General features: G+C 43.1%; 1 protein-coding gene across 1 annotated transcript; it reads left to right on the top strand.

The window, feature by feature from the left end:
* Positions 1-4,136: 4,136 nt before the first annotated feature.
* Positions 4,137-26,957, top strand: LOC146199942 (carbohydrate sulfotransferase 5-like). Its single transcript, XM_084592832.1, has 4 exons — positions 4,137-4,233; positions 18,580-18,680; positions 22,653-23,185; positions 26,428-26,957. Exons 1-4 carry the CDS (start codon positions 4,193-4,195, stop codon positions 26,950-26,952), a joined length of 1,200 nt encoding a protein of 399 aa, XP_084448958.1. The 5' UTR covers positions 4,137-4,192; the 3' UTR covers positions 26,953-26,957.
* The last annotated feature ends 747 nt before the right edge of the window (positions 26,958-27,704 follow it).

Here is a 27,704-nt window from a genome sequence, read left to right as displayed (position 1 = left end):
ACATATTTTACTTTAAATTTCTTGTTTCTTATCCCTGTTGAATAATTTCCGTCAGAAGATTCAACTATGCATATTCCTGAAGTATAAAAATGGGTGTATATTTTGGGAAACCCGTGTTAGTGCACAATGTGTTTTTTTTATTGTTTCTTGCTCCGCGCACTCTTGATTCGTCCGTGTATGAAACTGAACTTGGTGCACTATCCTAGGTTCAAGTGCTGAACATGCAAGTTATCTAGCTGTATCTGTTTTGACCTCCTCTCCTCTAGAAAAAGATTCCTTTGACCAAATGTAACTTAGTTCCTCCTGCCTTTTTCGTACTATGTTCCACTGTACTACGTGATATTTACTCTGTACTATGTTTTGTAGTTCCTTTGCCAGACTTATATGTGTTTAGCCCAAGGACCCTCATCCGGTTCATTTCCTATATAGTGTAGTTACGAATATTCAATGTCAAGTTATTATCTTGAAATTTCTTTCTCCTCTTCTGGTTTCCCACTAGATGTACCTGGACTTTTGGCGGGATATTTCCTGGTCTGCTTCTCGTACTTACCCATCCAAAGTCTTTAAAGCCGTTTTTTGAATGAACGTTCTGTTTCTAGATGTTCATGAGTTGACCATATTGATATGAGGCAACAAGCGAGCAGAAGGCACAACATGGTTACGCGGTGATGATTTATTGGCTAACCTATAGCATGAGGGCTCCTTGCGCCACTGCCGATCTTCTTCCAACAATCTCCGCGGCCACACAGCGGTCGTCCGGATCGGTTTGTTGAAGTCAATGAGGTGACGGCGAGGATGTTCAAGGAAAGACAGAACAGTATGATTTGGTTGCCACCGCGATATCTGATGCTCGGATGATCCCCCTCTCCTGCAGCTTTTCATCCATCCCCCAGCAAAGCAACCGCGGGGGCGATGGCTTGATGTCGCGTCGGGCGGCTTGGAAAGAGGTTGCGTGTTTCTGTTCTTCGGTTCCTTCGGGTATCTGATCCGGTCTAGTCTCTGGTGGTTTGGTCTGTGCCACTTGCCTTGAAATAAGGGCTGGAGGCGGAACATTGGTGGTTGAAGCTGGTTAGTTCTGAGCAGAAAGTGCTGGAGCTGAGCTGCGTGGCGTCATCTGCGGTCTCTTTGTCGATGGCTCCTGCGTACGGATAGCGTCGAAGCTTCAAGGTGAAGATGTGGATGACACACAACAGCACCTCCCAGCAAAACGATAAGCGCAGAAAAACGAGAAGACGGCGCAACATGGCAACATGGTGAATGATGATTTATTGTCTGCCCTAAAGCACAAGGGCTTCTCTCCCGCCTCTGCCGATCTTCGAAACATTTCCCGGGGACACCGAGCAATCGTCCCGATCAGTAACGTAGGTTCGGTGTAACGTAATCAGCATAAAATAAGACCTCTATATTTTGTTTTTCACCTAGTTCACAAGCCAGTGGTATAAAGTCTAAATTAACCAATAAAGCGGCAAACACTCGGCTTTTTGGAACTACGCGATTTGATGTGTAATTAGCGACTTGTTCTCCATTGTGCCTAACGGAGAAAGTCCGGTCTTGAAGCAAGTTACATACAACGTTTGTAATGTGCAAACGAAATCCCAAATTTTCCATCTCCTTAGTTCTCTTAGAGTACGACACATTGTCATGTGCATTTAACATCTGTAGCCACCACCCTGCGTAGAAGGTGGCTTTGAGGTGACATCTGTAGAACCTCTTCAGCTTGTACTGACAACCAGATTTTTGTGTCAAGGTTTGATTTAGTCCAATTTACCGTGGAGAACACTTTAGCCATCAACCATCTCTTCTAATTTTTACACATTGTTGGAGTTAAATATATAGGGCGCAATGACTGTATGCTGGTTGGAGGATTTCCGGCCTTTTTAATCACAACGAGGACCGAACGTTTCCATTCTTTTCAAATTTCTCCGTTCTTTTCAGACGTCGTTTATGACAGCCAAAATGGCAACAAGATGTTCGGCTAAGTTTTTAAGCTTTTCGTATGGGATCTCGTCATATCCTGGCGATGTTGTTTCGCTCGAATCTTCTATGTCAGAAATAATCTGCAATATAATCAATGAAATTGCTAACTCTGAATTATCTACCATGTCTTTTGTAGGCAGTAGGGTGGAAGACTGCGCATGATTTAAAAAAAAAACAGAGGAGTGCCGCCTGATCGGCAAACACCTTCAGAGTTATCTTTAGGGCAAGTCGGACACTTTCACATTGATCTTTAATCTGCTTCTCTGTTTCTACTACTCTGATAGGCCTTCGGAGCGCTCTGTTGTCCTTTTCTTGTGGCGAAACTACTGTACCAGTAATTCATCTTTCATGTGATCGTATTTGCAGTTCGCGAAGCTTTTGAGGCCGGAGAACATATCTACACGTGAGGCTTTTTCTTCACAAATAACAAAATGGGCTTTTCTGGAAGTACTCTCCGAGTTTGATAATCACATTTATTGCTTAAAGTGAACATTTAGTAATTAAGAAAAGAGAACGTTATTACCTAATAATTTTTTGCAGAAAACTTTCTTGCAGTGTGCAGGAATGCTGACAGTTTTATGCAACTTATTTTAATGGCCAACCTCAAATATTTAGTTTTAACCGTTGGCTCACATCAGATGCAACAGCCGGTGCTATGTTCGAGTGTTTTGAACTACTATTTTTAGGCCGGAGGCACGTTTGTTTATAGCCCTGTGCTTCAAAGTCTCTCTGCAACATCAAAAAGAAAAAAAACAATACCTTCCCCTTGCCTAGCACATAGCTGAGATGGAAACAGCGTAGAAAGCACTTCTTCCCTGTGAATCCATTATTATGCTCTTTTTGCAGTAGCCCATTGCACAAAATATTCATAACGGGGATCAAACAGCTTAACGCACTTGAAGTTCAAGAGAATGAGCGGGTCGGACCGGTACATTAAAGTACCCCTTTAGGCTGAGTTGGTGATTACAAAACCAACTGTCCCTTCTGAACGTATGTCTACTAAACACATGACCTAACCGAGCACTGAAGTCTCTTGCGGGACTTCTGCAAGGCTGTTCAAGAAGACATGTGTCTGTTTAGGCACGACAATCCTACTTGCTTCGAATTATACTTTCAACAAAAGAGGACTATATCAGTGTTGCAGTATATTATTGCTTACGCACGTCTCGTGATTATAGCACGCGTGCCGTTTGTCCGTAGAAACGCCAGGAGAATGGGAGGATAGTACCGGCCGCTAAGCAACGTGCTGTCTTTAGTGGCACACACCAGTGTCCGCTATATCACCGCAGCACGGACGCACCGACGGAGTGCTATTCTTTCTGCTACCGTGGTTTGGAACTCGGTGTCTGGCCTTTTCGTTCTCAGCGCCTGTCAGGGCTTGGATATAGAGCACGCTGTGCGACCCTCCGAGACCCTTGGATTGGAGACGTTTTCGTACAGATTTTTTAAGCTGGGCTTTTATCTATGTCGGATTGTCTTTAAAATAATGCGGTAGCTTAGGACTCTACGTCACAATAAGATGAATGAGATGATAAAGGCAAATATTTGGGGATTACTTACAAGGCGACGTGTAGAGTGCATACATTCTAACGAGATTACGCAAAGGAAGTGCGAACTTGATGCTTTACCGCCCGCTGTTGGGCCATACACCTAATGGCGGAGCCAAAGTGTCACCTAGTATATCACATTTGCTGGTCTTGCTTGAAACACGTAGTGCTGTCCACTAAAATATACCCTAACGCGCTCAAGAGCAATAGATGACGTACTGTTGCAGTTCGGTTTCTTAAGCACCACGGACAGCTACAAATAATGATAACATTGAATAGTGTTGAGTGATGGTATATAGAGTTTCAAATACACTGCTGGTGTAAGGAGCGCCAAGTGGAGCTTTTTGAGCCTAAACAAGGGTATAATTCACAAACTGACAAAATATGAGTTCCACTTCCGTTGAGTGCTCAGTCACGGCGTGCATGTTCCGTACGGTGCTTTTCTCCTTTTTATCTCGAGCGCAAGATAACGGAATACATCATACTGCCCCCGTCTACTCCTCAGACTCCTCGGAACACACTGGGTCTGTGTGTCGTAGCAATATTATCGCTGTCCGATAATGCAACAAGAAGGCCACTCGACGAGCAGTCTAGCATTTAGTATGTGCGTTTCAGGGATGTAGCTCACACAAGCATCGTATGTTACGAGTGAGGGAAGCACCGGATAAATGCACCACATTGGCAGTCATGCGTTTTCGAGGAACGCCAGGTAAGCATGTGATTCTCTGTAAGCTTTCTGCTTTGCGGACTTTCTTACACTAAAGTCCTCGCAATCAGTGATTAACTCACTGTTATCTTAATAGAATGATAGTTTCGAAACGGCTGCTGCCTAGTCACTGAGAATTTTGATTTTAAAAAGAAGGGAAAAAAAACCCTGATGTGTACTTGCCACGGGCTCCCGCGCACATTGTTCATTCCTTTAAATACGTCCCTCGATACTAATATGAATTTCTTGATACCAAGCGTGCTTAAATTTGAAGGCGTTGCATTCTTGGCTATTCTTCACTCGGAGTATGATTCGTCGAATGTAAAGAAATAAAAGGGGAACAAAAAATATTCGAGATCTCCAGCGATCTGTTCGAAGCTACCGCCATCGGTGGGGTCGCAAAATTATGCAATGAGGATGAAAAATTTCAGCGAATTTGTCAGGCACTCTGAGGTCATGACTGATATCGCAAATAGGAATTTACTATTTTGAATGAACATCTCCAGAACGAACGGAAATGATTCCATAGAAGGCGTGGTGATTTTCAACAACGACATTGATTAAAACAACGAGAGAAAGGGAAAATTGCAGTGCAGAAAATGCGTTGTACAAAACTATGTAGGTTATAGCTGAGATAACAGCAGTACTATGCAGCAGTTAAAAAAATTCTACGCAACAGAAACTCGCAGGGTAACTGAATTAAATTGATAATAGAAACGTATGCTGTGGAAAGACGACGGGCAAACAGCAGTTGAGTAAACGCATTGACCTTGTTAGACTGGCAATCAACCATAGATAATTCACGTGGGGCATGCGAAAAGCACCTTATGTGTAAAAAGCGGGCATGTGGCTCTTAAAAATAACAGAGTGCACTAAGTGAAAAAAAAAAAAGCAACGCAATATAGGCGCGTGAAAGATCAGGTGTTCAACCGGTTAGACGGAGAACTAGCGGGATCATGGTTTAGCAGATTCTTTCGAATATACTGTTTTGGTGCCAAAGAAAGGTGTCTGTTTTCTGCTACGAATGTCACCGACTTCATCAAGTTGACACTGATAATATTGTGAGGCTTTCAAGTGGGATGCTCTTCGCACGAGAAAGCGGAGAAAAGCTGTCAGGTTCACGACAGTAATAACGGTATCTGGCTTAAACCTGTACCGCATGCTTTCGACGTTCTGGCCTGACAGCCTCTGAGACTAGCCAGAGGCAATTATGCATACAGCGAGTTAGGTTTTGTTAGCGCCAGCCCTGCACATTCTACTCTGGCATACCTACGGGTGCCTTATTCTGCAATAAATGCACACAAATGCACAGCTCAGGAATACCATGAAAGGTACCGTAGGAAAGACGGGATCACTTAGATTTTGGGAGGCAGAATAGCAAAGTGCAACTTTACCATGAGGGTATATAACAATATTGGCTAATTTCGACTTTCTGCGCTAAGCAGATCGAAAATGGAAAAAAAAAATTATTCTGGATATTTAAATAGCCAAGGTTCGTGCTTTACAAAATTTTAGAAATCGGAAAACCGAAAACGTGCGCCTCGATGGCATTGATAAATCTCTGCAGTCTTAATCGCTTTCCGTATTTGTAAAGCATGCGACAATCTGGCGTATGAAAGTACTTCATGTGACAATTTCAGACTGGTTAGCGCCGTCAATGAACGAAGAAGGTTACATACAATAAGCTACATATTACTCAAAGCAGTGATTTCTGAACGACAACATAATAAATTTTCGCTTGGAAAAGTGTGACTGAATCAGATGCCCCCCCCCCCCCCCCCCCCCGGTACGTGAGAAATCTATTTTCTTCCATAACCGCCGCCACAAAGAAACTTCATAAAAAAAACGCGTCTTTAGGGAACCTGTTTATTTAGCAGTTAAGCGATGGCTTTAGTCGGGATGCTGGTGATGATTCTGGGTTTCTTAATGGTAGAAGTGTACACAAAGCCCGCAAATTACCACATTAAATAGGAAGCTGAAAGAGGCGAATGATACTCTTAATCATGGCTGTATACTGGCAAAAGGTCTGCACCTTCGCGAAGATAAATGTTCCGAGGAAGATAAGTTTACGCTTTTAAGATGACGAGAAACTGATCAGGCCGTGTCAAAAAGTCACCAATACTGCAGTAGTGATTAGACATTACGCTCTTCAAGCGAGCGTGCACACTGTCGTGAATTGCTTATATAACTTACGTTACCTTGACACACAAGGTCCTAATGTAATTATTATTTTTATTACTAATTATGAAACTGCAATACAATAGCTTGATAGACAATGGCTTGATAGGCTTCAAAGTCATTGCGATTTATATATGGGAAATATGCCAGGAAGGATTCGCTGTCCTCAATAACGTTACAAAATAGAATACAGACACTGGAACTACGCAGAAAAAATATTCGTCTTGTACTGCTACCCCCCCCCCCCCCCCCCCCCCATACTACTCCTTCTGACAAAAATAACATGAAGCTACCAGCATCCGTATGTCGGCCTTCTACGAGGACAAAATGACACAGTCATGAGTACTTGCTTGCACAGATCTTCGCGAAAACAATCGCTTACAAGTGCAGGTTTTTCCCTCGAACGGTGAACGAGTGGAACTCACTTCCCATTGGTGTATTTCTGTCCAACGATTTCATGGTTGAATTGCAAAAACCTTTTTGTTCAAGTTCGCGATGTTAACATTTCATTTGTCCTTCTTTTTGTACTTTATGTTCATTTCATGTTACAATTTATAAGTTTTTTTTGCCTTCTTTTTGTTTGTGAAGACCCCCTCCTGCTTGAGCCAACGTATTGGCCTGCAGTATGACTAAATAAAAAGTTGCACGTCGGGACAACATTTAAGCCGTGAAACCTACAGCATTTTTAATGCAAACCGTGGCTGTCTGCCCATCCGCTTTTTGCAACAGAACGTAACGAAAATGCGTTTAATAAACTTTAGATAGAAAAGAGAAAAAAGCTTAAGCTTTTCTCGTCAGCTGGAAAGCTAAAGTTAAAAATTATCTCTATCCCCTAAGATTTAAAACTTGACTGAATATAAATTTCAGTTTCGGGATGGTTTCCGCTGAGTCACATAAATCATTTTATAATTCAAATATGACTTTTTCCAGCACATGTGGGTGACAAAGTGATTAATGCGATGAAAACTCCTAAATATTCCGTTGCGTGTGCGCAAAATTGTTCACACACTTAGGACGTCGTGCATTACCTACATATTCACACACTATCACGGATTCGGGGAGGCTCGTGTGGGGAGAAAATGCAGTAATATCTTATTGCTAGGTGATTGTATAAACTATTTTATATATAACGTTTGCTGTTGCCGGGTTTAGCTTATTCCCCCTCCCCCCCCCCCCCCAATGTCATTGTTATACATAGCTCTGCATGACATTCTGTTTAGGCACTATTCCTGCGGGTGCTTAAGCTTCGAGTTCCGGGTATTGCTTGGTGTAGCTTAGGAAATGAAAATACCTACAACTGCAAACATTTAATAGCTAATAGTAGACACACAAAGGCCACAAACATTCCCCTCCTAGCCATTTTGTTAGGTACTGAGAAGTACCGCCAGTAACACGCTGCTTTCCTAATTAAAGGCGCTCACTCTTGCGAATAAATGGAACCTGGACACAATATAGAAAAAAATTGAAACAATAAATGAAAGACGCTTAACGTCTGTTATCAAGGGTATAACACATCATCGTTTCTTTGTGCCGCGGCTACCCTTGCCAATCATGTTTGCTAGCATCCAGTGTTCTACCGGCTTCATTACTAATCCTTGACTCCAGCAGCTATATCTAACCCATCTCATTAGTACACAACCTTAAGACACCATACCATGAGAAATACCAAACCGCAAATATAGACGACGACTAGGCGGAGGCGGTTTCCTGCTCGTACATACCGCTTTGTCATCTTCAGCATCAAATTTTGGCCACGACTATATTGAATATCTTTGTTTTAGGGAGGTCTTGCCTGATTCGACCACATCCTGTGAGGCCACTTTATCACCCACCAAATTCTGACTTGAGAGTTCAAAGTTCTTGTGCGACATACTTTTCGAGGAATCTGCTCACACGTTGCTACTTGGGAGTGATTTTAATCTTCCCGATTTGCTTTGGCACGATGGCTGATGCGTTAATGGAGCTGGGGGCGTGTTATCTCTGATATGAAAATAATAAATGGTACGTTGGGACTGCTGCAGTATGTAGATAAAAAAATACCCATGATAACCGTATCCTAGATCTTATGTTCTGCAATTAATATTGTTGCTCTGTGGACGTTATTCCGGGCATAAGTGACCACCTTGCTGTCGCCGCGAATATCAATTCTGAAGCGCACCACCAGAAAGCGTGTGCGCTTTCTTTCATCTTTTCGAAAGAGGTGATTATGTTAGTATGTCTGAAGAGCTCGTTCACTTGCATTCCTTTCTGAGGAAAATGATGCGCACGAGTTATGGCTTATGTTAAAAAAAAAGAAACATTACTCGAGCTCACAGATATATGTTTGCGCAAACATGAAATCCTCAAATTAAGGAAAGATAAATCCACACCCATGTTGACCGCACGAATCCTAAAGCTTATTCAAAAGAGAAGGCATGCACTCCCAGCATTCAAGAAAATAAAATCAGTTCTCCACCTTTCAGTACTTTTTAAGATTACAAATGAATACAAAGGGAGCCTAAAAGGGGCGAAAGATGAATACTTTTGCAGGCTAAATGCTAACAGGAAAGAAAACACCAAATTATTTTTGAAATATATTAGAGGGCACGGATCTGAATCGTTAGGAATCTATGAATTAGTTCACAGAGGTTAGGTTCTCAACGATGATGAGCGTAAACTAACGCATCTAAATAACTACTTTCACTTTGTCTATTCACCTAACCCGACTTGAACTCTGTACCATCATTCAGCAATTCCCCTACTATACAGCCAGTATATATTAGTGGAGGCGGTATTTAGTGGACAGCTGGAAAACGTCAATGAAATTAAAGCCATTGGGCCAGACGGTCTTTCACTACATATTTTAAAAAGATGTCTGGTACCAATTTCTCGTTATCTATATTTTATTTATAGTACACATTTAGCAGATGACAGTTTACCAGATGACTGGAAAATTGCACATGTAACTGCTATTCACAAGGGAGGTCCCAAAAAGATGCCAGTAATATAGAGTTATATTAGTAACACAAATTGCATGTCAAATCCTTGAACATTTTTTGCATACAGCGATTTGAGATACATTACCGAGAATAATTTGCTAATTTTAAAACAGCACGGATTCCGCAAGGAGCTTATTTTGCACCACCCAACTGGTCGAATTCTTTCACGACTTGGCATCCGGTGTCGATGAAGAAGAGCAAATTGACTGCACTTTTTTGGATTTTCAAAAACCTTTTGATACAGTTTCACACTCGCTCATTTTCAACAAGGTCCAAGAAATAAACATTCACTTCTCTATAAAAAGGATAGAAAATTGCTTGTTTCAGCGGCGATAGTGCGTTGCAATAATTGTGAAAAGCACAGGGTACATCAATGTTTCTTCAGGCGTAGCGCAAGGCTCGGTTTTGGGGCCACTCATGTTCTTGGCTTATATAAACAATATCTCTCAATGCATTGCATCCTCAGTTCAGTTATTTGCCAGCGACTGTGTTGTGTATCGAACAATTATCATGAGCCAATAATGTTGTAAATTTACAACCAGATTTACCACGAATGCAGTCCTGGTGTTCCACTTGGAATATAAATTTAAATGCCAAAAAGTGCGTTCATGTCAGTTTTACCAAAAAGAAAAAAACGCTTACTGACTTCTGGTATGTGGCGAATGATGATCTAATGCGTAAGGAAGCTGCATATTAGTATTTAGGAGTAACGCTCTCATCGGATTGTTCATGGAAAGCACATGTTCACCACTCTGTACATAGGGCTATTAGGGCACCAAATTTTATTCAAAGGAATTTGAGATTTTCTCATACCAATTTAAGAAATAAGGCATATATGAGTTGCATAAAGCCTATTTTGGAGTACGCTTGTGCAATTTGGGACCCTTCGAAGAAGGCGCTCATTGAGCACATTGAAGAAATTCCAAACCGCGCAGTCAGATTCGTCTTGGGATGATTAGGAAGAAAGGACAGAGTAAGTGCCATCAAGAATGAGCTCAGATGAGACCTGCTTGCCTCCGGAAGAACATTAAGGCTTAAACCGTTGTGTATGATTTACAACAATAACATCGACATTAAGGAAGAGATCTGTTTTATAGGGCCACACTATGTCACCAGGCGCGTAGATCACACTTATCAAATTTGAGAATATTAATCCCTGACTGGTACTTGCGCAAATGTATTTTTGTTGCATCTATTAGAGAGTGGAATCGCTTAACTGAAATGCAAGTCTGCTGTGTGAATGAAGGTGTCCTTTTTTCTATGCTGCAAACCTCCATCCTGTAACGTGTTGGGGCGCTGCGGGGTAGTCTCTGAGAAAAGGGTAAAGGATAACGCGCGACATATGAATAAATTTCTGCTTTATCTAAGCTGAACAAACAGCCTGCTTGACCTAGAAGTAGCACTATTGATTCTTGATGATAACGCTTGGCAGGTTTATGCCAGATCTGAATTGAGTCAAGTGAGTTGGCTGTTACAGCAATCTTACGCGGTCTCTTGACGTCGTAAATTGCCTTGTGCCGACACTGTGCGGCCTTAACATTGGCCAAGTAACACTTGCGAGATTGGTACTCTTAATGTTCCGTTAACAATCCTTACGTGGACGAAAGAGTGATTTCTAAAACAAAGGCGCCTCTCACGCTGCCCCATTAAAAATGATCGAGGCAGATATCACCATTATTTTTGTATGCGGACACTGATATTGGGACATCTTTTAAGCATCACCGTCACATCTTTATAAAATATCACGCTCAAGAGCACTTAAATTGCTCAGAGACCATTTTGCTATCAGTAAAGCTTTGGCATTCTACCAGTGTATAATAAGAGAAAGTGGCGCTCACACACTGAAAAAACGTTGCATACATGAGAACTCATTCTTGAAATAAGCAAAGAGAAGACTAAAAGCGCCGTCCTGCGCTGAGGCGTGCGCTGCTTCGGTCATGTTTCTGGATAAGCCTGGTGAATTCCAGGCTCGAAAAGGTAGCTCTCTTTAACACATCACTCTCAGTATCTCTTCTAAACAAGAAATAATCAACAGCGAATAAATTGAATGGTCCTTTTAACCTTTTTTTTTCTAGTCATGAACATTTATGCGCCGCTTTGAGCCAAGTGTATTTTCACGATATATAAAAGCTGTGCAGAGCCGCTTAGTCGACTCTCCACTTAGTCTCTAGAGTTGTTTGCAGATAAAGACGTACTGCGAGATGGCGAAAGTTGAGATAGCGGCAAAACATGACAAGAGCCGTCCATATTCTGAGGAACCGCCACTTGCGTCCGTGCTTGGTTTAAGGCTGACGGATAACGTCGAGATATCGCACGACGAAGAACTGCTGACGCTTTTCAGCATTGTAGAGACAGTCGTGCGTAGCCAAATCTTTCCGAACAAATGTGGTCGCCTCTCACTGCACAAAATCATAAGGATGCATGCAAGGGGTTTCAAGCAGAGCAAGCACCGCAGAGGGATGTCGCCAATAGTTCCTCCAAAATAAGTATAATTGAATGATGGAAACAAAATTCGGGGTAGGAGACATTGAAGCACAGACTTTCAGAGTTGGATGGGACAACCTTAATAGATCCCGTCTGCCGGGTGTCATAGTGGATGGTGATTCACGTACGAGTATTTCTGTACTCATTTTATATCGCCGTAATGTTTAGGCGCTTAATCCAGGATTGCCCGTCGTAGCCTTTGTTGGCGTAAAATTTCACCAGCCATTCGTGAGAGGTTTGCGCAGGTCAAAATTATTGGGACACTTCAACACCATCTCGACGCTATGGCGAAATAGAGGTTTTGGAGTTCTCTGAGCTTCATCGGTATGGAAACATCGTCGAAGACGGTCCACGCCACTTTTAAACGTAGAGCCCGGAGGCGTCACCTGTCACGGCAACAACATATCAGGTGTCTATGTAATTCCGATGGCCGCCGAATGGCGCCACCCTAAAATTTTTCCGTGGGTTTGTTTAGGCAATATCTTAATTCTTAGTTACGGCGACGGATAGAAGGGAAGCCTCAGTTTCCAAGCGCAGCCAACGTTTCGACAAGTGGACTTGTCTTCATCTGGACCCAGACAAAGACATGTCCACTTGTCGAAACTTTGGCTGGGCTTGCAAACCGAGGCTCCCTCTACCCTTGTTCAATTCTATTTTATATGGTGCAGGCATTACCATTAATCGTTCTACCTTGGATTCTAAACACTACAATCAACAAACTTCGCCAATATCCCGCTTTTTTATAACCAAAATGATCCACCGCCGTAAAAGTGGTTTATGAAAATTGGATTACGTCACCGCATCGTCACCGCATAGGATGACATCACCGCATGGCAACCTGTTTGCCGTTATCGAGACAACACACACTTTGGGATTTTGCGAAGCGATCGCTCATGTTCATCGTGTGCAATGCGATTTTCGGCAATAATTATTTGGAGGAGCATTCAAGATGATGTAAAGCAGTCGCTGTGACAGAAGACGACCAATGATCTTGATTCAGTGTTTGTACTGCAGTACATATTTTGGGGGAGTGGGCTGCAGTATTCTTGGACTAAAATGCGATGCTCTGAAAGTTTTGTCTCAACGACATTGAACAAAACAAAAACCCGTCATTAAATCTCCATATTGGTGGCATCTTGAGTCGTACATGACAGTTGCTTTTGGTTACTTCAGTCATGAGTTAGCCTGTTCAAAGCATATCGGTAGCAGAAGACAAAGGATGCCAAATGCCTGTTTTTATCTTCAAGAAAGCTATCGTCACGCCATTTGTAGCCTGTTTCTATTTGATGTTTGATGGCACCCAACGCGTGGTGAATGCGGCCATACTGCCCATCGTCGACGACATCGATACTGTGGAAGTGAAACAGCCCCTTTAAAACCAGCAGGGTGGGTCTGCAAACAATTCCTGAATATGGCTCCAGGCACGCACTATACCTTGCGGAGATTCATTTCTCGCGTGTGAAGTGCGCAGTCGAGTGAATTCGAGTCCTTCAACATACCCGAAAATAATCAACGATCTATCAGGAACATTTTCAGACCTCATTCTTAAGCTTAACATGACAGCCACCATTTCCTGGGCACCTGCGCACGCAAGCATTGAAAGCAACAAATCGGCCAACGTTGAGACTCGAACAGCTGCACGCAAAACACCAGCCGCACCGAACAAACCTTGCACCATTTCGGTTAACAAAACCTTCTTGTTGGTTCCCTCCGCCTTCAAAGAAATCACGAGGTAGCGACACCGCTAAGCACTTAAGAACCTCCGCACTGGAAGAGTGAAACGCACCGAGCCGAAGAATAGGTACGCCCTTTTCGCCCTATGCCAGAGCAGCTATAAAGGCCCCATAGAGGTAAACCCGCCGGCTCACGATCAACACTGCATCAATATCTTGTTTTTATTAGGACACAAGTCATTCATCAAAGACCGCGACGAAGAGATGCGCCGGATCACAGCGATTGCTACCCATGTCGTATACTAATGTCAATATTATTCTGATATTCGATAAAGGTCTCTCGCAGAAATAATCGTTGCCATCCCTCTGGCCGACTACATCGTCTAAGTACTCCCACTGTCATTCGATGGAGCGGCCGTCACTAGGTTATGGGAAAAGCTGGAGGAGTTTGTCAATGCAGGCACAAAAGCCAGGCCTACGGCAGTCTACCTCATATGAACCAGCTCCTGTCTCGGTCGCCGGGATTGTGGTAGTTACAGGTGCACGCAGAGATACTTAAAGCAAAAGTGCGTACTAAGAGCTTCAAATACAAGACGTGTTTCAATCAGTAAGTCAATGAATTAATTAATCAATCAATCTACTCGTTTATTGCGTTTACTGGGAGAATCTGATCTTTTTCATTTCTGAAATGAGCAATCTGTCCCGTTAATCTCTATCTTTGGTCCACAGTGACCCATGTTTTTAGTCGCGGTACACATGGAATACGTTGTTGTTCTTATTACTGTCGTTTAAACTCATGTCAAATACCAACGCATGAGCTTCGGCCGATAATGGGGTTGCACAGATGTGGTTAGAGGTGTGCTTTGCCAAAAATAAAATGATTATGTAAGGCAGAGATAGGGAAACGAAAAGATGAAACGCCAAAATAAAAAAGCAGAAATGATAACGCATGGAGGAGATGAACACTGAGTAGAGAATAACACCTGAACAGGCACGAACGTTAACGTTCTCATCGCTTACACAAGAAGGAGGAGGAAGATGAGGAAAGGAAGGGAGGTTACCCAGTAAAAGCAACCGCTTTGCTACCCTAGGGCATCATGATTCTCCAGGGTTGTCTTGAAATGTATCGTTTCGTGCGGCGCCAGTTTGATTAGCTATATTTATCAGTCAGTTTACTTCTTTCGTTCAGTTGTGTCTGGTTCTTTGTGAATCTATAAACCATATCACGCCAAGGTGTTTGGTCGCTAACTACGTTTCGATAATCACACAGATTCAGCTGCAATGCCTCGATGATGCCATTTAACTCTCACTGTCAATATACGCTTTTTTTAGTGAGAAAGTCATGTTTAATTTGCCACTTAGAGTACATATTTTGTAAAATCGTTCCTTGAAGGCTGAAAATTTCCAATATGCCTCAGCCGCGATGCCATAGGATCGTTCGTTCCTCCTCGTACCTTAACCCAGCGATCAATATTGTTACCAACATTATTTAATAGGGCATTTATCTCCTTTAAATGGTGGTTGCATGAAGATTCTGACATTAAATTTTCAATATACGCCGATGGCTTCACGGTGTGGAGCCCACACAACGACCTACTGACTAAATCCGCTTCCTTGCATTCAGCTTTAGATATTACCTCCATATATGTTTCTTTCATTGGGACTATTAAAATTTCCGCCAGTAAACCTACGGTCATGTCAGTTGCGAGCGGCGCTTCGCCGTATACTGGCTGTAACATCTATATATCTATCTCAGTCCGGATTCCCACTTCAGAAAAGTACAAAAGTAAAATATTGGCTTTAACAATTCATGAGTCAGGAGTTATAACTACATGGCTGTCTCGCGCTAAGAGAACAGGCGTTACAGACACTGGGCCTGATCAGACGCACCGCTCCAAAAACGGCCGGCTCCCACTCAAATGTTGCACGACAGTTGGTCCGGGCAGTTGTGCAACCGCGCCTTACTTATCAAGCCACATTTAAACATTTGACAAGGGCACAATGGGATCTGCTTGAAGATATAAATCGAGAGGCAATAAGGGTTATCACCTGAGTTCCTTGCATAACACCATTCTTGGCACTCCGATAAAACGCACAGCTGAACACAATAGATGAACTGGTGCAGCAAATGCCTGATGCTCGCAGGATTAAGGCCACCTTCTCTCACGCAACGTGCGCTCTCAGGGCTTATGCTCCATCGCATTCAATTGTACCACCGCCAGTTCCAAGTCTTCCTTCTTGGCGTTTTGTAGAGCTTAGTGATAACAAACCAACGAATTTACGATGACAAAGAACACAGGACTCAGCTTCGTCACTTCGCGACCGAATTATAGATAAAGACACCTGCGTGCCACAAGGTGCCATTGTAATTTACGGGGACACCCTGCGAAGTGACATCCGCAGTTTACTGTCCTTGCATGCCTGGCCTAAACAAGACATCAACGTTTCAATTACCGGAACCTCCATCTTCATTTTGTGGGAATCTGCTTACTTTGCAAGAGGCGCTTCGCACTGTGACCTCTATTCCGATGGTTCCCGCGACCCCTATTGTTATACGCACTGATTCCCTCCAGTTGACAAAGCTGCTTATACGCGTCAGTAGCAGCCCACAAATCTTCAAAGATATACACAGTCTAGCGGCAGGCGTACCGCAGCCAATTCGGATTGAATATATTTAGTGTTATTTGTTTTCGGGTTTTATATTTTTTTTTTTTTCAAATTCGGGATGGTAATCATTGGGCATTATTTTTCGACTTGATAATAGAAAAGAAATCGGGTTTTTCATGGAAGCAGTCCGAAATTCGGGTTTTATCGGGTTCAATTTTCAAACTAATAATTTCTTCATTTATTCGAGTTCTCCTAATCAGTACGTAACGATTATGGTTGTTTTCGCTTATTGTCAAGAAAGTGTTTCATAAGTCGGCGTTTCTGTCAAATTAATTACTCTCAGCGATGTGCAGCTGTCAGTTTTTAGGCAAGAAACATTTTATTCACTTCAGCTGGTCATGAATGTTTTCGACGCCCTAATTAGCATACATAATCATTAGCATGCGCAAAGGTTCAGGTTCCATCCGAGACCTGTCTGGGCTCTGGAGGTACCTCAGCTGAGAAAACTTTCGCTCTACGTCACAGCTGCCATTAGCTGGACACAACGATGTCAGCAATGCATGTTCTAGCCGATAATAACGCACAGTTGTGTCGTACGAGTGGTCCATCAGTTCAACACTTTCTTTCATTTGTGGGGCTTGCTTCCACCAAGTACTGGTTAAACTCCTTTCGAAGCGAGTCTATATCTCATGTCACGGAATAAAAAGAGGTCGGTTGTCATCAAACGACTCATTCAGTTTCAAACCAGTTTCCACATTGTCACCTGGTTTTCTTTCTTTCTCTGAGAAGTTATGTTTCAGAGTTCGGACCCATATTCTGGAGATTTTCGCGCAAACCTCTTCACAACAAGTTTTTACTAATGTGGCACTGCTCTTAGGTGACAAAGACAAAACGCCTTTTGCTCGAGTGATTTTATTTATCACCGTGCAAAGCTCCTTGACAGCTTGACACTTACGAGGGGATCGAAGCCTAGCATCAGAAGTTTTCCGCTTTCAAGCGTTTTCTGGATATCTGAACCTACCTCGAGTGCCTCTCTCATTAAGACTGTTTCCTCGTAAAGAACCTCTTTATAACAGAGTATACTTTCTTATAAAGCACCAAAGCAGAAGCTATTAGAGCGATATATCGCTCGAATAGCTTTTGCTTTGGTGCTTTCATACAGGCTTTCAACGCGTTACTTAGGCACATTTGTTCCAGAAACATGAAAAAATCGAACTTAACTCGATTTAAAAAAAATGTTTGTTGTGCAAAAACTGGGTAAAAATTAACAACCCTAACATATATTCCGAGTTATCTTGTAACTTCGCAAAGCCGTGCAGACTCTGCGGCCCGCCTTAACACATCAATCTCGTCATCGCCAAGCCTCTTAAAATTGGATAATGCTACCATTCTTTTAACAAGAAAGGAGCACCTTCGACGCATTACACGTGCTGCCATGCCTCCATGTACGGTAAACCTTCCCGGAGGTTTAACCTATACAGAGGAGGTGGTGCTTTAGGAGATTCGAGGTGGGGTTATCCTGACACCTGCAGTGACTCAAGAGTGGCCTCAATTTCGAGATTTGTATCGCCACCCTGGTTGCCCTGGCTTCAAGACATGAGATCCAGAAGCCGGTATCCGCCACCTGCCTTGGGAATGTCCAGCGCTGAAGCCGATGAGGATCCGGCACCTGGCGGCAGCTTGCCTCTCCCCCATAATACGTCGTCATATGCCACTTGTACGCACGGATCGCATCATCGTTCACTTCTAGACTTCACTACAGCAGCCAACATTTTTTCGTCTATCATCAATCGCAAAAAAATCGAGGCCTTAATGGTAGCATGGCGAGAGAAAAATGTCAAATGTGTTCAAAACATGATCGTAAAGACAAAGTAATGATGCTTTCACTAACTTGGCTCGGTGTAGCACGTGAGCAGGCACGATAATTAAGATAATGAAAAGAGGGGCAAGTACCTGGCCCGAAGTACGCCTTCCGCGACTTCACTTTGTGGGTCCTTGGACACTAGTCACGGTGCATTGTAAATGAATCCGATAACAGGCAGTGGTCAAAGTTAACGAAGCGCAAAGCATGCTTGGTACTCCGACGTCCGGTTCGCTCGGCGACGAGCAAGTCTATGGGGCAGTGCTTGAAAGGCGGCACTGTCCAGCTTTAATTCAACTTATCAATCGCATTTTGAGCACTAATAAAATTGTAAAACAGGTCAGCATAATCTGTGTGCATTATTGTGCCCACGTTCAGCGTTGTATACCTGAAAAAAAGAACAAGAAGGCGTTGTATGTTCGACCGTTTCAGCCAGTGTCGTCTGCTCGCGTAGAAATTTAGCAACACTCCGATCACTTCCTAAAGTTTGTTGGTTGCTACTTTTGCACAGCTTGCAAGGTTGCACAGATTGCACAGCTGTTCCTGTTACACGTCTTCTGCTTTTCAGTCATCCTACGCTGACCCGGAGGCGCTTCATTTTAGTTGTGGTCGGCCTGGTCCTGTTTTATCTCATTTGCACAACGGTTTTCAACAACAAGCCTAAGCACGGTGAGCGGATGTATTTGTTGATCTACTGAAGGAAACTGTGTGAGCAGTTTTGATAACACAATTGCATTTTTCAAAACAATATATACGAAGAAAACTGCAATTTAAGAATATATTTTCCTCTAATAGGCTCTGACATTTCTCTGGCGCTCTTTTTTTTTTGTTGCATTAAGCGCCTTTTAAATGGGCAGATTATACGTACTCATTTTGATTGTTACTCTCTGCTATGGAGAGACCGAAGTTGCTTACGGAAATAATATCAGCATATACAGGCAAATATACAGTTAACACAATTATTATTTAAAATGTTTTAAGCTAACTACAAATTAATAAAATTACAACGTATCAGTTAATTTAGAGCGCTTGCATTGGGCGTCAATCAAATACCCAAAAGGTGGGAACAGATTTCCTTAACATCCTGTAAAACATATTCCACTACATAGAGTGCGAACTTGACGCTGCCTGAGGCAGCACAACATTGACCCAGAAAAAGCTAGTCTAATTTATTACAGCGGGTACTACATTAGTGAGGAGGCTCTTTTGGCTGAATTTTGTACAAGGGAAAAGCTGTTCCAGCAAAACAATTCAAACTCGGAAGAGGCGGGTGCACTCATTAAACGGGTTAGCGGTCTAAAATTGTGCTCGGATGGAAGCGAACAAATAGTTGCTGGCACGCATCTGCTGGAACTGCCGGCGGAGGAGCTAAAAGGCGGCGCTACCAGTACCACCCCATATGTTGCCGCGGAGACGGCACGCTAGACAAGGAGACAGGATTTGTTTACCACAAGTCCAGGCTGAAGAAAGGGGTTTATTTCTTGGACGTGCTAGAAAGCAATAATAAAGAATTACCGCTGCCTTTGTATGGAATTAGATATTGGCCTACAGATAATGAAGATATGGTTGTTCTTTTGAGTTAGGTTTGCTCGTCGGCCTCCATTGTATACAGCGCCCAGGAATGGCCGGGTATAACTGTGATATGGCCGGGTATAACTGTGGCCGGGTATAACTGCGATGACCGGCTGGAACGCATGTACTTTCGTGGAAGTATTCACAAGTTTATTGGAGCCATTAAATCTCAAACATGTGTCCCGGACTGGTTATTAATCTTAGAGCCCTTAGTTGCGTCTAGATAATTTTAGTATGTCAAAACCATACTCGTAGGCATTGGTTTGGTTTATTTTTTTTCTCTCCAATGCATTTTGATGTGCGATAAAGCCTGGCAATAAATAAAGTCCGCCCTGGAGCAACGGTTATCGCGATCGGTTGGGGGTCGAAAGGATAGTGGCTCGATTCCTAATGGACATTGTTTTTTCCCAGGTGCCACAAGGTCGACCCTTTCTGCGCAGATCATATGATCACGTCTCTCATAAATGAAATTTAACTGAATAGATGCCGCGATGTAAACAAGAGATGTTATCCAAAGGATCGAAAGCGGCAACTAGAAATGTGTGATCACTACCTCGTTGGATATATAAATGTCATATAGAAAAATTGCACCCCTAATTTACTCACATGTGGAACCCAAAATTTAAGGGAAATCAAAAGACCCAGGAATAAGCTTAAAGAATTACAGCCAGCGATGCCACGGAGAGGGATGAAGGCGACGTTAAATATAGAGAGTAGGGGTGCGGTATTTTGTGCCGTAATCGCATGCCAACTATTCGTAAATCGAAACCAATAAGAATAAATACGCATAGGAAGAGTAATTTATTGCCGTCCAAAACAGTAACTACTGGTCTCTCAGTAGAATGTACTGCATTTAAAGACAGCACGCCTATACCGACGGCAGGCAGATGGTATAAAATATACTTGCTACAGGAGAATAGAAGCATGGATTACCTGCAGGTACCCAGGAAAGGATAACGCAAGGCAGGTCCCTCTGGCAAGGTGAATCTTGTAGCGCTCATATTACAGGTTATAACGATGAATTCTACCGCAGAAACTGCTTTTAACCCTCCTCCCCTTTGTCAAGTCAACCTCAATTGTTTGCCCAATTTCGAGGACTACATATTTTTACTTTGCTAACGCCTTGAAGCGAGCGTAGTAGTTGTAGTAGTAGTGGTTATTTATTATATATACAGAAGGAAGGAAAAGATGTTTGTCTGCCCCGGTATCTGCTATCTGATATCTGAAGCACCTGAACTTTAGCGGCAGAAATAAAGGGAAAGCGACGAAGGGGTAGAGTAAATTAAAGAGGTGAGTGATAGGGAGAAAGGGCAGGGCAAGTAAAAATTAAAATAAATAAATACACTGTACACTAATATACAGTAGTTTGCTTGAGGTCCACCCGCAAACTTCTTAGGTCTAAGCGGGCGTTTTTCTTTTGCCTTTTTGTGATGGGTACTGAACGTTCCCATCTGATGTGTGCTCTCAGTTGCCATATCACTCGTATATTGCGACGTAATGCAACTAGCAACTAGCAACACGTACCCGATATGCATCACTGACTAACCTAGTGTAGCTTTCGCTGCAAGCAATTTTAGTTCAAATAACGATTGACCGGTGAGTTTATAACGTCGGCATGTGCGCAGAAGGCATGAAATAGCTTAGTCTTTACAGCAATCATTGAATGGCGTTTTGTTTACCGGTTGTTCTGAACTCTGACGACTGCGCATAGCATAGCGAGTGGTAAAAAATGTACTTATATTGAAGGGACTACCAGGCGGAGAATATACTTTAGAAGAGGTCGTTTGTAATGCGATAGATCTCGATATTTTCATTGGCACGCAGATTAGATGTCGGTCTTCATATTGCGCAAAACCATTCTATACAGAGTAGGTGCCCTTCGTGTAAATATGGACGAGCAGCGCGAACGCATTTGCCTGTGCTCCTGTGTGGCCGTTTATGTGTTAGAGTAACCCTGTGATGATGGAACATAAGAGCGCACAGTCGCGGAAAGGAGTTTATAGCGTTGCATCATTGTGTCCTACATTATATCATCGATCGTGCCTACAATCCACAAAACACAATTTTGATGTCGCACGAGGTATTCGGCCATGCATTTTCGAACATACTACAGGCCTTCATAGCCTTCCTTGCATGTGCACTGTCAACATGTTGGATATTGTGCGAAACAAGTATCTAGCCTAAAATCCTAAACTACACTCTTAATCTCGTTTTACATAGGTTCCAGTTACAAGTGGAACTTCAAAAAAAGTTCCGCCTAATAAGTGGAACTTTTTTAAAAGTTCCACTTATAAGCGGAACGTATGTGGAACCAGATTAAGAGTGCATACTTGAACACTTTGAGTTCTATTTCGGGGGGCAGAGGTGTCACGAAAATGCCAAGCATTTGGCACTCCTCAAGCTTTAAACAACTTATTTTTGTCGTTGTGATCCTCATAAAGATGGCGCATACCCACAAGGGGGATCGGCCTCGACCAGGCAATGATTGTTTTAAAGTGTGGGCGGCTCGCGCAGCTAGTGTATTTGTTCCCGTTCGGCACAAAAATAAAAGGAAGCCGCTTGGTTTCAGTGGTCTATCACTGTCTCTTGAGTGCCTTAAGCTGCATATTATGAAAGCTACAGAGATCTCGAATCATAGGTGTCCCTTTTCTTGCTTGGACTTGATAGGGGTAAAGGGCACCGCACGTAGAAGATGTCACATGGCTGCTGGGCTTAGCCCACTGGTGCCCCAATTATAGGTGCCCATTTTCTTGCTTGGACCTGATAGGGGTAAAAGGCACCGCACGTAGAAGATATCACATGGCTGCTGAGCTTAGCCTACCGGTGCCCCTCAAATGGTTTATGATTTGCATAAGTGAAGGCGGCTGACATCCTCGCATTACAGGGGCCATTTTCTTGCTCGGCCGTAACAGAGATAAGGGGCGCCGCTTTTCTTAGAAACAAGTCGGTTTTGGCGGGGTCGGATAAAAAGAACCCTTTGCCACAAAATGGACGTATGACAAGTGGCGTGTTTAAGATTGGTTCTTATATGCTGATTTTTTTTTTTTTCATTTTCCGCTCCGTGAACAGAGCAAAGAGACAGTGGAAGGGCTGAGAGGGGTGAACTCGTCAATGCCTCCAACGTCGCTATCTACAAGTTGTCCGACGCAGAATTCATCGACTCTACATTAGAAGGGCAGCTGCCAGCTGCGTTCAGCGCCATTCTCAAAGACTACTCCACCGTGTCTCAAGCCGATGTTAAAATAGTGTTTGTAGTCACCTACTACCGAGCTGGTTCATCTTTCCTCGGCGAACTGCTGTCTCAGGTACCCAGAACATTCTTTCACTTCGAGCCGCTTATCCCGTTCACAGTGAGCGGCCGTATCCGGCGTGGCAGGGAGCGTCACGCCTTTCAGCTCATCGAGCACTTGCTCCGATGCCAGCTGGAGGCAGTTCCGCTGTACACGGTGTGGCTTGAGAATCATGGCTATTACAAGTTCAACCACTTCTTGGCCAACATCTGTGAAGGAGGTCAGTCGTGCTCGTCTCCGAGTCACCTTTCAGCACTGTGCAAACGAGCCAGCACTCAAGTTTTTAAATTCACCAGGCTATACATGAGGCAGGTGAGTTCCATTACCATCTATTTATTTACTCAGCACTTCGGTATTGGCTTCTGAAGAAAATAATTATTATATGTTACCACAAACAGAGCATGTATATGAGTATTCATGCCTAAAGGGAGCTTACATGCGATTTTTAGATTATAATATTTAAGTCCGAGCGAATGTTTTATTGCAATATGAGCAAGTTTTGAGTGCGGTAAACGAAGATAAAAAACTAAATTCACATTTATGATTACAGTACGCAATTTTAAAAATGTCAATTTTTCTAGCGTGCATGAAACGCTTACTGAAGCAGAAGCCTGCAGTGAGCTTCAGGCAACACCTCTCTTCTTCACCATTTGAAGGTATGTGCGCAAAAAAGGACGATCACGAGAGAAGAGTAGACAGGACGAGAGGAGCGCAAACGTGAACTGATGTTCATTCGAAAGGGAGGCGGGATTACATAGTTGGCTACAGATTTTCCCTATGTCCACAAAACTGCTCACATCCTGAAGAAAGTAGGGAATAAATACGGTGTCTAGCTGTCGTTTTCACCGCCTTGTAGGCTCAGCCGCCTTTGTGCCCGAATCGGCCGAACTTCCAACAAGAAGAAACGCAATGGTTGCAGCGTAGAACACAAAAACCCATATGAGAACTGCCAAATGGGCGTAGTGTATCAGATTTTTGTAAGATATACGGGCAGACTGGCCACTGCATCAAATTCGCTTAGCTGAACATGAAGGGTCAATTCGGGAACTAGATTAATATCACCTGATAAAACATTGCCTGGAAAGCAAGCCGTTACTAAAAGAAAGGATGGTTCTGCGGAAGTGCAGCGATAAAAAAGCACACGAACTTGTTGAAGCCTATTAAATCCATATAGGAAATCAGTGATACGTCCATCAAACTTTACGGTAGTGAAAAGCGTTTCTTAGAAGCCACTATCCATCACTTGTCACTCCCCTCCCCCCCCCCCCCCCTTCCTCCATTATTATGGTCGTATATTACGGTCTAGGCTCTTATACCCTTTGGAGCCTCTACTGGCAAACTGTGTAAGCCTGCCTCCTTTTCGAATAAACATCATCTGAAGTTCGCGCTCGTCCCTTCCTGTCGCCTCTTCTCTCGTGATCGTCCTTTTTTGCGCACATACCTTCCCGTCGTCATGAACCAACTCGCCCAACAACGTATCCTGCTGTTTGATTGACGCTGTGGGTGGGCTTCATAGTCTACACGCGAATTTTGCGGTGCCATGCCACCATTTGGAACACTGCATTACACGGGGGCTCAGTGGTATCGCCAGGTCAAATGACTCTCTTTAGCTTGATTACCAAATGTGCAGTTCGTTGATTACTAAGAATTTGCTTATTGAGACTGCGTAATCAGCGTGTGAGTCCATCACATTGCTACATGTGAGCCTACCATTCGGTCTAAAAAGAAGCGGCCGAGGAAGTAGCGCTTGTTCCTTTTTCCCTGGCACAGGCTGGTCAAGCAAAACAAACAGGGCCGAAACAACCACAATTAGATGGTGTCTCCTGAGCCTAGGAATTCTGACGTGTTTAATAAAAGCGCTTTATAATTTATCATCAATATAAGAAAAATCTCAACTAGGATTTTCAAGATTTGATGTGAGAACAACTATCCTGTGCAGTAGCGCTGGTAACAGTGACACAAAATAGACAACTGCGCACTTTCGTGGCGCGCGGACAGTTACCAAAAACGGTAGCCTTATCCGTTCTTGGCCTTAGTAGAACCCCCATAGAAGGCAAACGGCTGTTGTTTGCAGCCGTTTTGTTATTGTTTTTAGAAATTTATGACGGCCCTCTACGCTAAGAAATACAAATAATTTCTTCAAACGGTAGTGATCAGAAATATGTACTGAAACTGGCCTTCATTGAAGAACTTTAAATCCCCTATAAAAGTTTGCATGAATTTAGTTTTGGCTTTGGTGCTTAAAACAGCAATTTTTCTAACCGTTCTGATTGCAGTATTTTGTAATATAATAGATAGATGCCAATAGTACTGTTGAAAATTATGTATGGCGTGTGATTATTTAGCAACATGAGTTTAAAAATGCATATAGCAATCACAGCATCACCTATCTAGTGTTCTGTTGTAGAAAGATGTTTTCAAAATTAGTTTCCGGCAAGAAAACTTACAGTTTCAACGTCAATGAGGTGATGCTGTGAGACTGAAATCTTTTGGAGCTCAACAATGCAATAATGCGACAGGAACATGTACTTTGCCAGCATTTGGGCATGACCGATTTGCGGTGGCTGTTTGTGTGGGTACAAGACATTTCTGACCTTCATGACTACCAGAAAAATTATTTTAAACGATCGCTGTTTTTGAATGTCGCGATCTTCATCGCTACAGCAAAAAATCCAAATTTTTGCAAATTGTGATGGTTCTCTCAGCCCCAAAAACGATTATGTTTCATGCATTCCTTGTGCATGTTGTCTGAATAGTTGAGTGGATACTTTGCTTACCTGTGATTCCTAAATTCGTACAATAACGGAGTGACCGGAATTCCTTAGAAACTCAAGGGTTTAGAATGCTATTTGGAAACGGTTTAAATTTGTTTCGCTGTAAATATATAAATTCCGCCTATAATAACTGACAATATAGCAGAACTTGTCATCTTTCGCAAACAGCCAACACGAGGAAGGCACCCTCATAGCTTCAATGTCTGCAGATATGTTCTCCTTTGTGCTATAAGAGCTAATGAAACCTGGAAAATCCTTTCCTTTAGTAAACGCAGTACTTTTCCCGTGGCTATAAAACCGGATAACACCGACTGAAACACAGGTTCGAGAACTCTTATATACTTAAAAGCAATATAAAAAAAGGATATACCCCCTAAATATGTGTATAGGTCCTATTACAGCTCAGGAAAAGATATTTGCAGCGTTGTTTTAACACCATACGCTGTTCACAATATATTCAGAGCTATACCCTTCCCAAGTGTGATTAGGATGCCTGAAGATATTTATAATTTTCCTCAATTGACTAATAGCAGGGCGATGCAATAAACAAGGCCATTCAACCCTGCACAGAAACATTGGTGCGAAGTCGTCCAAATGTCTTCTCATTCTGGAAGTTGCTTGTGCTACATATTTTGTAAGTTTAGAGCCAAATGCGCTCGACTGTCCTGTTTTCTATACTGATACCTCAGTACAGGATGCGAAAACTTTTGAGATGTCTAGTCAAAGCTCGAACTTCCAACGTCGCGTAATCAAGTAAGCTAGGTATAACTCACTATGCAGGTGGCGGTTTGGCTGAAACGGAACCCAGACATCGCTCGGTCGGTACGAGTGCTTCATCTCGTGCGAGACCCTCGCGCCATCTACAGTTCTCGCCGTGGCTTAGGGTGGTGCACACGAAATATCGACTGTGACAAACCTAGCGCCCTCTGCAATCAAATGCGTATGGACATCGAGGCATTCGGAGAGCTCACGGGATTCCTGCCAGCCACTCGAATGCAAAGGCTTCGATTCGAAGATCTTGCCTGGGACGCAATGAACGAGACTCAGCGTCTCTACGCCCGTCTTGGTCTCGATTACACGGCCTCCGTAGCACAGTATGTTGCTAACCACACAAAGGCCACAAAGGCTCAAAATGTCCCTGATCAGTGGAAAACTAAACTTTCGCGAAAGACCATTGGCGTGATTGAAGAAGAGTGCAGGGATGTGCTACAGAGCCTTGGTTACGAGTTATTGGTGCGCGGTAGGGACATAACTAAAACAAAAAGTCTGATTCTGAAGGACAGAAGTGGAGGTTGGTTACTCTGAATAAAGTGAGAGCGTATTTTAAATGTTCACAATAGGAAATATTGTCAACATCAAGTACAACTCCATTGTTTTCTTTTATACTGTAGTGCTGAATCTGTCAGGCAAAGTCGACTAAAAAGTCGACTGCAAAATTATCCCAAGAACAGGTAATGGACACTATTTTAGGGCGAAAACCTTTTAATGCTTATGCAGTCGTCCTCAGGTCACCCAGGCAGGCCACCCTAGGTCACTTGATGGTATCCAAGATGAGGGTCGTCGTAGATCAAGGTGAATCATTATCATCATCATCATCATCATCATCATCATCAGCAGCAGCAGCAGCAGCAGCAGCAGCAGCAGCCTGACTATGCCCACTGCAGTGCGAATTAAGGCCTCTCCCATATTTCTCCAATTAACCCGGTTTTGTGCTAGGTGCATCCACTTGACCCCTGCCAACTTCTTAACCTCATCCACCCACCTAACTTTCTGCAGCCCCCTGCTATGCTTTCCTTCCCTTAAAATCTAGTTTGCTACCCTAAGCGAACATCGGTTATCCTCTCTTCACACTACATGTCCTGCCCATTCTCATTTCTTTTTCTTGATTTCCGCTAGAATGTCAGTAACTTGAGTTATTTCTCTGACCCAATCTGCGCGCTTCCCATCTCTTAATGATTAACCTGCCATTTTTCGTTCCACAGCCCTCTGCGTTGCCCTCAACGTATTTAGGTCCAAATCAGCTGATTCAAGGCTGCTGTGTGTTGGGTGCTAGTGGG

Source organism: Amblyomma maculatum, chromosome 2 (genome assembly GCF_055883805.1).
Source record: "Amblyomma maculatum isolate TAMU_Amacu chromosome 2, ASM5588380v1, whole genome shotgun sequence".
Lineage (NCBI taxonomy): Eukaryota > Metazoa > Arthropoda > Arachnida > Ixodida > Ixodidae > Amblyomma > Amblyomma maculatum.
Note: the sequence above shows the minus strand (reverse complement) of the source record. Positions and strands in the feature narration are given on the sequence as shown.

Coding starts and splice junctions, on each gene's coding strand:
- LOC146199942 (XM_084592832.1), top strand. CDS start 4,193: ATGCACCACATTGGCAGTCATGCGTTTTCGAGGAACGCCAG. Junction 18,681..22,652: donor CAACAACAAGCCTAAGCACG/GTGAGCGGATGT, acceptor CTCCGTGAACAG/AGCAAAGAGACAGTGGAAGG. Junction 23,186..26,427: donor CCAGGCTATACATGAGGCAG/GTGAGTTCCATT, acceptor CTCACTATGCAG/GTGGCGGTTTGGCTGAAACG.